General features: G+C 44.9%; 1 protein-coding gene across 1 annotated transcript in view; it reads right to left on the bottom strand.

Moving 5' to 3' along the window:
* The window catches only part of LOC126185029 (zinc finger and BTB domain-containing protein 24-like), a 566,213-nt gene that overhangs the window by 205,251 nt on the left and 347,369 nt on the right, over positions 1-13,593 (bottom strand). The window contains exon 7 of the mRNA XM_049927762.1: positions 329-554. Within this exon, the coding sequence (XP_049783719.1) occupies positions 329-554 (226 nt within the window). The remainder of the gene's footprint in view (positions 1-328; positions 555-13,593) is intronic.

Consider the following 13,593-nt stretch of genomic DNA (forward strand, 5'->3'; position numbering starts at 1 on the left):
CCGAAGTTGCGTATCGCGTACTATTTGGCAAGCGTAAGCTTCGGTAAGTAGCGTTACTCTTTTGCAGTTCTGTCAATATGTAACTCGTAACAAGTATGAAGTTTAAAGTATATATCTCCTTCGCGAATCACGAAATAATTCTGAAAGTCTCATAGATCTCTGCAGTCTCTCTTAATACGTGAAAAATCTGTATTTAAATTTTAAATAGAGCCGGCGTTACAATTATCTGCAAATTAGCGAAATTTTCGTTTCCCTTCGCGCACTGAAGGTGACAACACAGTGACAGGCTACTACTTTAGATTTGGTTATAATTGCAAGTAGGACTGACCTGTGTGGAGGCGCGTATGCTGCTGCACGTGGCTCAGCTGCTTGAAGCGGCGGTCACAGTAGGAGCACTTGTACGGCTTCTCTCCAGTGTGCACACGAATGTGCTGCACCAGCTGGTGGTTCGACGAGAACGACTTGAGGCACTGCTGGCATTGGTGCGGCTTCACCTCTGAGCGGTGCACCGCCTCGCGAGCCTGCATCTGCATCGCCGACTTGTGCATGAAGATCTGTGAGCACGCCCGAAGGTTAGGAACACCGCCGGGGGCGACAAAAACTTAGGTCTAGGGGCCCGGCCGGGACGCCGACTGGCGTGGCCCCCCGCTCGGGCTGGTCGCCGTGTCTCGCCGCCCGCCGCTGGTCTCTCGTCGCCGGCCGCAGCTCTAGCTAGCCACACGCCTCGCATCCGGACAGCAGAGAATAAAGCGCGCCACCGCCTCGCTGTACCCACAAACGGGTTAGCCACCTCATTCGCTACCGTTTCCCGCCTCGGCGAGATAAAATTCCCAGTAAGTCGTCAAACCAGTATCCGTCTCACAATCCGACAATCTGAGGGTAACGGCTGAACGTGTTTAGCTGCAAAGTGTCGATATTCTCGTTGTTACTCTAGATGCTTCGGGAACCGCCGAAGCTTCCAGTTTTCATTGTGTGCTGTCCGTATGAGACGGCTGTGCTAGCAAAGTGTTTTCTTACTGCAACATCCTGAAAAAGACAGATTCGAGGGGAGAAAGAGTGCACCGGACAGCGAATTGTTCGCGATCCACTACGAGGACAGCCGAATAGCGTTTGCCCTTTGCAGTTCTAATCAATCTCGATCATTTGGCGGGTGAAACACACGCAGATGTTCTGAAGGCCAAAACCATTTTGTCCATCATAAGCTGTTTAATTTACTGGAAAAAGTAGAACATTTCCTTCGACATTTACTTTGTGAAACAAATGTCGAAATATATGTACAACCTGTGTCATTAAATTAAAAAGCCCTTGCTAAAACCGTATTTTCCAACACCATAAAAACATTGAGGTTGAAGGCCAGAAAATGATGACGCGTACATGCCTTGCAGAGAGCTGGAGCAGAAATAAAGACATGCACTAACCCGCCGCTGGACAACTAACCACTTTTCTAGAACAACTGTATTAATATTTCACAATCCGTATCACAATTTATTATAAACTAAGTTCGAGACATTGAATCGATTAATTATAAAGTAAGTTCTATTTGGAGATTCATTGGAAGAATCCTAAGGAAATGCAATCCGGAAACAAAGGAAGTAGGTTACAGTACGCTTGTTCGCCCACTGCTTGAATACTGCTCAGCAGTGTGGGATCCGTACCAGATAGGGTTGATAGAAGGGGTAGAGAAGATCCAACGGAGAGCAGCGCGCTTCGTTACAGGATCATTTAGTAATCGCGAAAGCGTTACGGAGATAATAGATAAACTCCAGTGGAAGACTCTGCAGGAGAGACGCTCAGTAGCTCGGTACGGGCTTTTGTTGAAGTGTCGAGAACATACCTTCATCGAGGAATCAAGCAGTATATTGCTCCCTCCGACGTATATCTCGCGAAGAGACCATGAGGATAAAATCAGAGAGATTAGAGCCCACACAGAGGCATACCGACAATCCTTCTTTCCACGAACAATACGAGACTGGAATAGAAGGGAGAACCGATAGAGGTACTCAAGGTACCCTCCCTCGCTTCCCGAGCACGGGGTCCCGGGTTCGATTCCCGGCGGGGTCAGGGATTTTCACCTGCCTCGAGATGACTGGGTGTTTGTGTTGTCCTCATCATTTCATCATCATCCAGGAAAATGGCGAAATTGGACTGAGCAAAGATTGGGAAATTGTACGGGCGCTGATAACCCCGCCGTTGAGCGCCCCACAAACCAAACATCATCATCAAGGTACCCTCCGCCACACACCGTCAGGTGGCTTGCGGAGTATGGATGTAGATGTAGATGTAGAAGATCTTATCAGTTGCCGGGGGAGACAAGTAATAAGTAAATAACAGAGAACAATTTTCAAGCTACCGAAGGGCAAATATGTTCGCACCCCGTTTTAGAACTACTAGACACCTGTCGAATCGTAGTTCAAAGGTGTTATTTGAAAGAGAAGTTTTGAAAGCCGACATTAACGTCTCGGAGAACCGCGTGTCAACCCACCCCGCGTGAGGCTTCCAATACGACGACTGCATCATGGAGTTTATTTTAGTTTAGAGGCGTGAAAATCATAGCACTGGCTACAGTTCTTGAAAGAGAAGGAAAAAATCGAACAACAGTTAACCGGTTTCGACACTTTATATAAAAAATAAATGAGTGTATTTTTATTTTTTATTTATCTTGCACTTTCAACTTTTATATTTAATGCTAACTTCGCGTTTTCTTTTTTCTATATTTTTTAGTTCTGATCAGGACTCATAAGATCAAGCCTGTCAAACTGTTGTACGTCCATGCAATGCGATCAAATTTGTGAATAAAAAATGTTGAATATGGTCGATATGCTGCAAAAAGTTGGGACCCAGAGGGCTTGGGATCTACTTTGTCAGCCATTGAGAAGGCATTAAAGTGTGCCAGTGTCCAACACCAATTTAAGATGTCACACCGATTGGTGTCATTATAGCAAGTATTCAGTAGAGTAATAATAATGACAAGGAGGATAAGTTCCACACTGTCCAGATTGTCTAAGCGAAGCGAGAATACCAAACGATCAGAAAAAGGGTTCCAGCGTGGGTTAGGATGCCTTTTACAGCATTGGGAGAGAATGCTACTTAGCACCATCTACAAAAGAGGGTAAACATGACTTTATTATCCGGAAAAGTTCGCATTATTCGAAGGGCTGCGTGTAAACATCAAGGTTTTGCCAACTTTACATAGTCTATAACGATGCTGATGTAAGCTAAACGTTCGGAAATGCGTGTACTGTAGCGAGGGAGTTTTAAATTCACATGCACGCACACACACACACACACACACACACACACACACACACACACACAAGTACACGCTTTTCCGGAACACGTCTAGAACGGCCACATCAAACTCTTTGTGTCTGTTTCTGTATGACAGACTAGATGCGACTAATTCTTGTCCGGTGCACTGGTGATCCAACGCGCAAAACATCAGGTCCCCGACAGCCTCAGACCTATATACAAAGACAAAAATAGTCTCAAAGCAAATATCGTAGTACATATTATTAATATTTAAAGTGTAAAACATTGCTAACAGAAGCACAGGCAAAAACTAAAATTTTCTACATTACAGGGCTACTTAAATAAAATAAATTTGTGCAATATACATTAAAAGCAGCAAAATAGTGCAGCTAATAACAAAGGGAAAGAGAATGAATGCGCAAGTCACACTTGCTACTGTTAAAATTCGGAGATTTTAAGTTAAGAGACCAGCATATTACGCATAAATCTTCTGCATGGCCTGGATGTTAAGTCAATGAAATTTGAGCTCATTAGGAGGATTACTACGGGTCGCTGTTCCCGCACACCGTTTGCGAACGGTGAGGGAAAGAAGTGAAATGGCAGCTGTATGTAGGTGTACAGACGTAAATGATACGCCAGCAGTCCTTCATTCGGCTCTCCGTGTCACTCACGCATTCCACGCTGCCCCGCACTAGAATGAAATGCCTCCTACAAGCGTGGCGTCACTAATTGACGGACGGACCACAAGCTGAACGCGCTAAAGTGTTAAGTGATTCCTTCCGGGCGGTATAAAGAGATCAGTGGTCTGCCTCATACTTTACGGATTTAATCATACACGCCGCCGTTTCGCTTAATAATTACGCCAAATTACGAGTTTCTTAAATTACAGCGAAACGAAGGCGGGCGTCCCGGGTAGCGTGTTATTAGGCGCGTGCGGCCGACCGGCAATTTTGACACTTTGTGTATCTTTTCATATGATAATCCGGTGACAGATGCAGCGTTGCGCTCGACGCACGCAAACACGCCGCTCCCTGCGGCAAAAAAAGGACCTGCCGCACAATTCTTACGGCGAACCTGCGCATTCAGCGGCCGGACATCGCTAATCCCAGCAAACTCGTCATCTCGTACTCTTTTCATTTAGCCGTTCAGCTGTTTTCCGGTTTTTTTTCCTTTCCTTATCCTAGGAAACTCGTAATATATCCACTGCTGCGTCCCAATATCGAGTCGAAAGTCTTTGCCTGACAGCCTCATAACTCAGCTCTTCACCTAATTGCGAGCACACTTCGGAAGTTTTTGATTTCTACTTCAGTGTAATATGTCCTCGACAAAGCCAGAGCACGGGAAAAATAGTGTGTTGATGTTAGCGCCGCCGGAGATGTGGGAGTACAAGACGTCCCGCGACAACAATACGTATTTATATTCAAACGACACTGATCGTTTCTCAGTTATTTCATAAAAAAAATTAAAAAACATATCTCCGTGTGAAGATGAATTTTATACACAGCATGTTCCAAAATAACACCGGCAAACTTCGAGGCGATGTAGAAGGTGTCTTGACGAACAAAATGAGGACAGGAACCCGTGTCCGGAAACGTACAGTGCGTCGAAGTTACAGGAGCCAGGTGCAAAATGGTTCAAATGGCTCTGAGCACTATGGGACTTAACTTCTGAGGTCATCAGTCCCCTACAACTTAGAACTACGTAAACCTAACTAACCTAAGGACATCACACACATCCATGCCCGAGGCAGGATTCGAACCTGCGACCGTAGCGGTCGCGCGGTTCCAGACTGTAGCGCCTAGAGCCGCTCGGCCACTCTGGCCGGCCACAGGAGCCAGGGCCTGCATATATATGTATATTATACAGGGTGATTCCGCGATGATGTTACAAACTTTCAGGGATGATGGAGAAGGAATTTGAGGTAAAGAACCCTGGTCCGGAAACGAACGAGTCGAACTGTATAACGAAAATCATTCTGATACCTCTAACAGTGCAATACATGTACCTGTACTGTTGTTGCTAAGACTGTGGGGTAGGCATCTTTCAGAGGTGGTAGTGTGGACCAAAACAAGAAAAAATTCTAGTAAACATGGGCTATAACATGCATACCTTGAGAGCTATCAGCACTTGCTCAGTAGACGAGATGTGTTTCGCAGTAGCGAAGACGAACAAGTGCTCAAGGCTCCTCAGTTACGCATTTTAGAACCCATGTTTGCTAGGCATTTTTTCTTGTTTTGATCCACAACTGCCACCTCTGAAAGTGGCATACCCCACAATCTTAGCGACAACAGTATTGTTAGAGGTGTCAGATCGATTTTCACGTCGGCTGTTGTGGCCGAGCTGTTCTAGGCGCTTCAGTCCGGAAACGCGCGACTGCTACGGTCGCAGGTTCGAATCCTGCCTCGGGCATGGATGTGTGTGATGTCCTTAGGTTAGTTAGGTTCAAGTACTAAGTTCTAGGAGACTTATGACATCAGATGTGAAGTCTCATAGTGCTCAGAGCCATTTGCACCATTTGATTTTGAACGATTTTCGCCTATAACATTCAACTCGTTTGTTTTCGAACCAGGGTCACTTAAATCAGACTGATACATTTATCCTTCCCCATCATCCCTGTAAGTCTGTAACATCATCACGGAACTACCCTGTATGTGCACATACATAGGGCCCTGGCGCTTATAACTTCGACACTTTGTACCATCGTTGGATGGCCTGTTCAGACACGGGTTTCTATCCTCATTTTGTTCCTCAAGACACTCTCTCGAAGTTCGTCGATGTAAGTTCGAAGCACTCTGTATATTGCAGAAATATTGTATTAACGTAATGCACTTAACTAACACCAAGGTACCAGTACGATACATAGAAGAAATTTCTCCTCCAGGTCGTCTTTTTTAAGGTGTCAGACTGAAAAAAGTTCTTGTAGTACTTTTTGGATTTACGGACACTCCGCACTTCCACTTGCCCACTAAACCATTCAATCTTAATCTCGAAGACAAAGCTGATGTGTACTCGGAATAGTGGCTGAAACCAGCAGTCAGCATACCCGAAATTTGATGGCTCTACGGGATGCAATCATCAGTGAGTGGCTTCAGTTGCATATGACATACAGAAGAAACTTGTCGACTCTGTCCCTCGTGGAACTGAGGCTGTTTGGAGGCGATGTTATACGACATTAGCACCATGTCCCCTTGGGATGTCTAATTTTTGTCAGTATGTTTAGGTTTCAGAGCGAATAGGCTACAATGGGTAAATCTTTCAGCACAAATAATGAAGTTATAAAATACGGTACAGACAGAGGGGTTGGGTTGGGTTGTTTGGGGAAGGAGACCAAACAGCGAGGTCATCGGTCTCATCACCTTAGGGAAGGACGGGGAAGGAAGTCGGCCGTGCCCTTTCAAAGGAACCATCCCGGCATTTGCCTGGAGCGATTTATGGAAATCACGGAAAACCTAAATCAGGATGGCCGAACGCGGGAGGTACAGACAGAAATACATTATAGTAATATCAGTAATAGTATTTGATTCTTCTCCCTTCCCTCTCTCTGTTTTCCCAGACACTCCTTTGCATATTAAAAAGCACCGAAATTCCGGCATCTGGGAAGCCGGACTCTACGTCTGATAAGCTAGGGAAGAGCAGGTATTCAGTAATGGAGAAAACATTTGCATCGTGTACGTGAGGAGCGGGCTTTGAATCCTCGTGCGTTTTTCGTTGTTTCCCTAAAGCATTTATGGTGAAAGTGGGAAGGGTTCCTTTGAATACGAGATGGTGCGTTTGGTTCGGTGTTCCCGTCCAGTCACAGCTGGGCAGAAGTGCGGCCGCCTGCCGCTGCTTGAGGTGTACGGCAGGTCCCGGCGAGGTGTCGCGACCGCTTTTTCTCCCGGCCTGCTCACTCCGCTTGTCCCAACAACTTCATTACCACAGACGCCGTTCGCCTACAAAATGCACCTCATCACTTCAGCCGTACCGATATATCCGAGCCCCTGCTGCCTTCCACACAGGAGAGCGGGGAGTGCTGATACGTGAGACAAACGCCAGTCCAATGACTCTATGTAATTCGCAGAGATTGGCAACTGATTGGCCTTATAATTATCAAAAGCGGAGATGAACGGGCATACAATCTGTGAAGGCCCTCTGTCTTCACATGGATAAAGAGGTGAGGTGGTACCAGTCCGTGGTTGGACCAGAAAGCTCAGTCTGCTTGCTTTGTACTTAGAAATCTATCTCACTGTACTGACCTGCAAACGGGAAAGCTAGCATAGTTTCCACACTTTCATTCAATCCTTTCCTATGGCGAAATGTTCTTGGACCATTTAGCGAGGATCAGAAAGTAGTTATTCCAGGTAGTTTTGCGTGGCGATTATTATGTAATGTTGAAGCCTTTCCAGTGTCTTTGGGAGCCTTCCAACTACGTGGCAATCCATTTACTCCACAGCGTCATTTCTGATTAATAATAGGGGCGAATTTAGGAGGAGCTGTGAACCGCAATAGTAGAAGAAAGTGAGCACAGTGGCGTATCTGAATGAGTTGAATATTAAATGAAGCATGAAAAATTTACAGAAATGCTGTCAAATATTCTAGACAAACACAATGTAACGGCGGACTTAGCGTGAACTCAAAATTAGTTAAACAAACGTAAACAGGACGCAAAAACTGCACTAAACGAGATAGTTTATCACATACCTTAATAGAAACGAATAACTGTCAAACGTAAGGTATGTTCCGGTTGTCCAAGTGTTTCATTGAGCGGTCTACGTCGACAAACGATATTTAGGCGATTTTTGTTAACGATACAAAGCAACTGATATAAAAGTTTTCTGAGTACGGTACGGCGTCATAGTGTAAAAACTAAAGTGGAGAAAAGTCAGCATGAGGCGGTACCATACCCAGAAAACTTTTATGTCAGCTGACTCTGACCACGGAAGCCTACACAGTTATAAAATATATAAAGCAAATAATCTCTGTCGACAATACTGCGACGCACGTTCGTACTGATTCACAGCTGACGACAGTGGAGCAGATTACGGTAATAAATCTCTTGTGCCAGCCCGTAATGTGTAAAATATGGTTTGATAAATTACTGTAATTACGGAGAATTTATTCTTAATACCCTCGAAAGTATGTCAGTGATATATTATTTACAGTGCTTTAAAGATACTATACAATTATGAGAAAATAATCTTAAACTGAGTTCTTATTTTCAATTCAAACCGGCTAACTTTCCGAAAAAATTGGCAGTGAGGTGTGGGTTCCATGTGCCACGTGGATACACCGTCTGTGCTGGCGTGGCAAGAGCGCGAATAGGCTGAGTGGAGTCCCTACCACTATGCGTGGGATTAGCGGCGGTAGCGGCCAAGCAAAGGCGCTGATTATAACGCCCTCCCTCGCTCTTACCGATTTTCAGCTCAAGTCAACCCTCCGTACTCGGAGTGATATTCTGTAATAGTAATTAGAATTTTGAAGATTCTTAAAGGACTCATTCCATCTTAATTTGAATATTTCCCGCAGCCTGAAGGCGATTTGAGAGAGCTGAAGTCGCCGGTCCCACTCGAGAAATCGGAGAGCAATTAGAGGAGCAAAAAGTGCCCGACCAGCCTCCCAATAATATCGATGCTCTCTTCCGTTACCAATGTGAGAAAACTTTATCCTGTGAGGTTTTCTCGATGGCCACTGTCTGCTATAATGAGGTTTGTCCACAATGTTTACTTTCCACTAAAAACGCGAAACAACAAAGAGGAAAGCTGGAAGAGATTCTGGGGTTTTTTGAGTGAATGTTAGGAGACTACACCGTGTAGTAATTTATTTGGTTCCCCAGAATATCGACAACGCTATTGCAGTTACGATGCTTGTGAGTATGCACTTTTTATCATTTGCCACGATCCATTTCGGTTTCCTTTGTTTGTAACTTATCTTTGGTACTAAATTACTTTGTTATCAGATACGGAGGTTCGAGTCCTCCCTTGGGCATGAGTGTGTGTATTGTCTTTAGCGTAAGTTAGTTTAAGTTAGATTAAATAGTGTGTAAGCCTAGGGACCGATGACCTTACCAATTTGGTCCCATAGAACTTACCACAAATTTCCAATTTCTTGTTATCAGATATAAAATTCCGTACGCCTTAAATCAGTGTATCGTATCAACTGTAAGACAGTAGACTGTATGTAATGTCAGAACATTCCATGGAGGTACTGTCGGTTATCGGTATCCAACGGGCACAATATTTGGGTGAGAAATTGTTCGTTAGCGCAGCTGATGATGACCACAAGGTTTCTCCCCGAAATATTGTGCCTGTTGAACACCGGAAACCGCAGCCCACCTGTGGACTTTTCAGTCAGAAAGATTTATCAGGAGATTTTAACGAATCACAATATATGCAATGTTTCGACGTGCTAGTTTTTAGTCTATTGTCATCAAACTGGACGAGATCTACATCTACATCTACATTTACATTTATACTCCGCAAGCCACCCAACGGTGTGTGGCGGAGGGCACTTTACGTGCCACTGTCATTACCTCCCTTTCCTGTTCCAGTCGCGTATGGTTCGCGGGAAGAACGACTGTCTAAAAGCCTCTGTGCGCGCTCTAATCTCTCTAATTTTACATTCGTGATCTCCTCTGGAGGTATAAGTAGGGGGAAGCAATATATTCGTTACCTCATCCAGAAACGCACCCTCTCGAAACCTGGCGAGCAAGCTACACCGCGATGCAGAGCGCCTCTCTTGCAGAGTCTGCCACTTGAGTTTGTTAAACATCTCCGTAACGCTATCACGGTTACCAAATAACCCTGTGACGAAACCCGCCGCTCTTCTTTGGATCTCCTCTATCTCCCCCGTCAACCCGATCTGGTACCGAAGACACTACAGTTTCATTTCCTAGAACTGTACTGCGGGTTGCTTCCATAGGACCCAGATTTCGTTAACCATTATCCTCCAGTCTCAGTTTGTGCTTCGACTCTAATGATCTAAAAGTCGATTGGACGTAACACCACAAAGAGTTGCAGTCAAAGTGAAGTACGTCCGCAATGCATACTAGTGTGGTCTATTCATCCAAATAACATAGAATTAAATTTTGTCTCGTTCACGCTATATATTACAAATTTGTGCAACGTTTTTGCGGCGTCATATTCCACGACCAACATTTTATAGTTTCCTATGTCGAAACACCGTTAATATAATGCAGCAAGCAATGTATACTGAAGTTCGATTTCATTACATGTCTCTGACATTTGCAGATATAAAGAATCTCTCGGTTTTACAAATGGCCTAACTACGATCATTATTTTGACTTTGGAACACGGAACATCATTGTTATCAGCGCCTTGTGAATAAAATAGAACGTACTGAGAACAACAGCCTAGGAGTTCCTTATATCAGTTATCTTGCAAGTCGTAAATTGTCTGCAGAATGTAAACAATAGGAGAAAAGAAGCGTAGTACATGACACGAGGTCGATTCAAGGAACATCGCAGATATGGCATAACGCTAATTGCTCTCAGTTTACACGACCGTCGGCTAATGAAGTGAACTGACCGCGCTTGTCGTCCTTACAATAAACACAGTAAACACTGGTAGCCGTTTTCTATTTGTCACGTGTGCGCATCAACAGAAACAGATTCACGACCTACTTGTTGACATGCAAGTTGTCTTAGGTCAGTATTCCCGTATCGTCCCGGTTTTTAGGTTCTGCTTCTTGCATAAGGCACATGTCACAGAAAGAATATCGGCCAAAGATCAAGGTCTGATTGCTCAATGAACGAGTACCGCTTTAGGATGAGCTGCTTGTCTAGCAGATACACGAGCAATTTTTTTTTAGTATTGTGGATATCTTGAGTACAGGTCAGGAGTGTCACAGATATCATCAGCTGACGTAAGGCATATACTCGCCCTTCAGTCCTCCACTAAAGTGACTCCCCACCCCCGACACCACCTTAAGTGATGCATACTTACAAAGCTGAGAACTGTTGACTGTTGGACTCATTTCTTTTTTTAATGAACTGATACTTACAGAGCTGGAAGACTGGAAGATTTACTCGAAAACGTTAAATATTATGCGAAGCTTCCCACTGTGTTATCGACAGCATCTGCTTGTGCTCTCGAGGAGCTACAAGATTAACAGCTCGAGGAGGTAAGGTGACGACACTATCTTTAGCGATGAAGCATTCGCATTTGGAAAGCTAGTGCCTCTGTCCGCTGCGAAAGGATCTGGCTCCTTTACATCGCTGCGTTAACACAAATTATTGTTTCCTCACAAATGGAAAAGATAGTTCGGTCCCTGGGTGTCGAAATATCGTACTGTGAACTGAAGACGGTCTATACCTGTGTGTGTCTAGTGGATCATTAGCTGAAGTCTTTCCCTAACAGAGCCCACGGTTTAAACCCGAATTAGCCTCAGAACTTTGTCCTGGTGCTTAACGCCGGAGACACGTGTATGGGCAAATTCCAAGTTACGGTTAGTATCCTAAAGTATCTGTGGATCCAGCTCCGGTAACTGAAGGAAGATTAGTGCGTAACACAATCCAGAAAAGAGCAAGGGCGGCTAAGGAATTAGACCGTGCCCTTTCGAAAGATAAAACAGAGTGGATAGGTTTAGGGAAACCACTCCCGTAAGTGAGTCAGAGGAAAGCAGTGGAAGTATCTGCCTGCAAATGCAGGATGTTGTTCGAGATAGATGTGATTATGGAGGAAACGTAACTGCTGTAACTCGCACGCAGAATGGAAGATTATAGCACAAATCCTCGTCGATGGTTATTAGAGGCGGAGTACGTATTCCCGTTTAGGAAATCATCGGGTGACTCAGGGCAACTGCGTAAAACCTAAACCTCTAAAATACGCCTGTCTAGCACTACAATGATGACACATTTTAGAAAATTTTACTGTTTCATACCAGTCCCGGTTTCAAGCATTTTGTTCATCCTTAGGTAACTTCATTGCATTTACTGAATTAACTGTTAATCATCTGATAGAGTTTCGGAGGTTGAACGTCCATCATCTTGTCAATTAGTAAGACATGTAAGTACTGAATACGACTTCTGGGTAACTTGTGGTATTGTCTCCAGAGGTCACAGGGTGCTTTTCCTGCCATGTTTACAACACACGCAACCTAAATACCTCTCGTTTTTATATCACATATACCCTTAAGTTCTGTGTTGAGAGCTCCGCGGAGTGGCCGCGCGGTTTGAGGCGCCATGTCACGGATTGCGCGGCCTGTCTCGCCGTAGGTTCGAGTCCGCTCTCGGGCATTGGTGTGTGAGTGTGTTGTTCTTAGCATAAGTTAGTTTAAGTAGTGTGTAAGTCTAGGGGCCGATGACCTCAGCAGTTCAGTCCCTTAGCAATTCACACACACAGACTCCTGTGTTGAGAGCAATTACGAATGTATGTGATCCAAACACAGCAGGAAAAGAAGCCTGTAATCACTGGAGATAGTACCACAGATTACCCAAAAGTCGTATACACTACACCTACATTTCTTTCTAACTGACATAAATCCATCTGATGATGGATGCTTAAACCTCCGAAACACGAACTGGAACAAAAATTAATCAAAAAATTGTGACTGGTTACAACAAACTTGCACTTTCAACTAATATTCGTAACAGTCACTGTGAAACCCAACCTAAAAAGTTCGCATTTAAATTTTAATCAGTTGCTGAATGTCTGGATTATCACGGTGGCCTGCAGGACGTATAGCTGGACTCTTCCTTGCTTCCTTCGTGTTCGAATGCGAGACAACAAAACTGATTGATTCGCGGTAAGCCTCTATAGGCTGATACATAGCGGAAACAGCTACTCTGTCCGTTCGATAAGAAACTGTGTATCTCTGAGCTGGGACGACGATGTCGACAACTGACGCCGGGCAGCTAACGTTGCGGAACAGACAACTGTCACCGCAAAACAAAAACATCGAATTCGAGAGACACGCTGCTCGGGTACGTCTGAGACTGCGGACGAGATTTTACGAGCTGATCGGATAAGCATTTTCTTTTTCTCCTGCTGGAGATGTGGCACGTGGAACACGAGCAGCAGATAGCAGGCGCGGCCCTCCATAATTACTGCAGTACACGGTCGTTATCGCAATCACGGAGAAAATAAGCGGACGACAATATTTCGGCGCGGCGGCGGCCGTATTTTAGCGGAGAGATTTCCTTCCTGCCGTAACTCAGGGTGCGCTCCGCTTTCTTCGTCTGCGCAATCTGTCAGCGCGGCTTAGCGCGTGGCCCGCTGCAGCTCGGCGCATTCGCAACAATAATGCGAGCACCTGCACAGCAGTGGCGCACACATCTTTAAAATGCCGTCCAGCCTCGTCTGCCTTTGCAGCACAGTCCAGATTCCCTGCTGTAGCGCTATCTCTAAA

Source organism: Schistocerca cancellata, chromosome 4 (genome assembly GCF_023864275.1).
Source record: "Schistocerca cancellata isolate TAMUIC-IGC-003103 chromosome 4, iqSchCanc2.1, whole genome shotgun sequence".
Taxonomy (NCBI): Eukaryota; Metazoa; Arthropoda; class Insecta; order Orthoptera; family Acrididae; genus Schistocerca; species Schistocerca cancellata.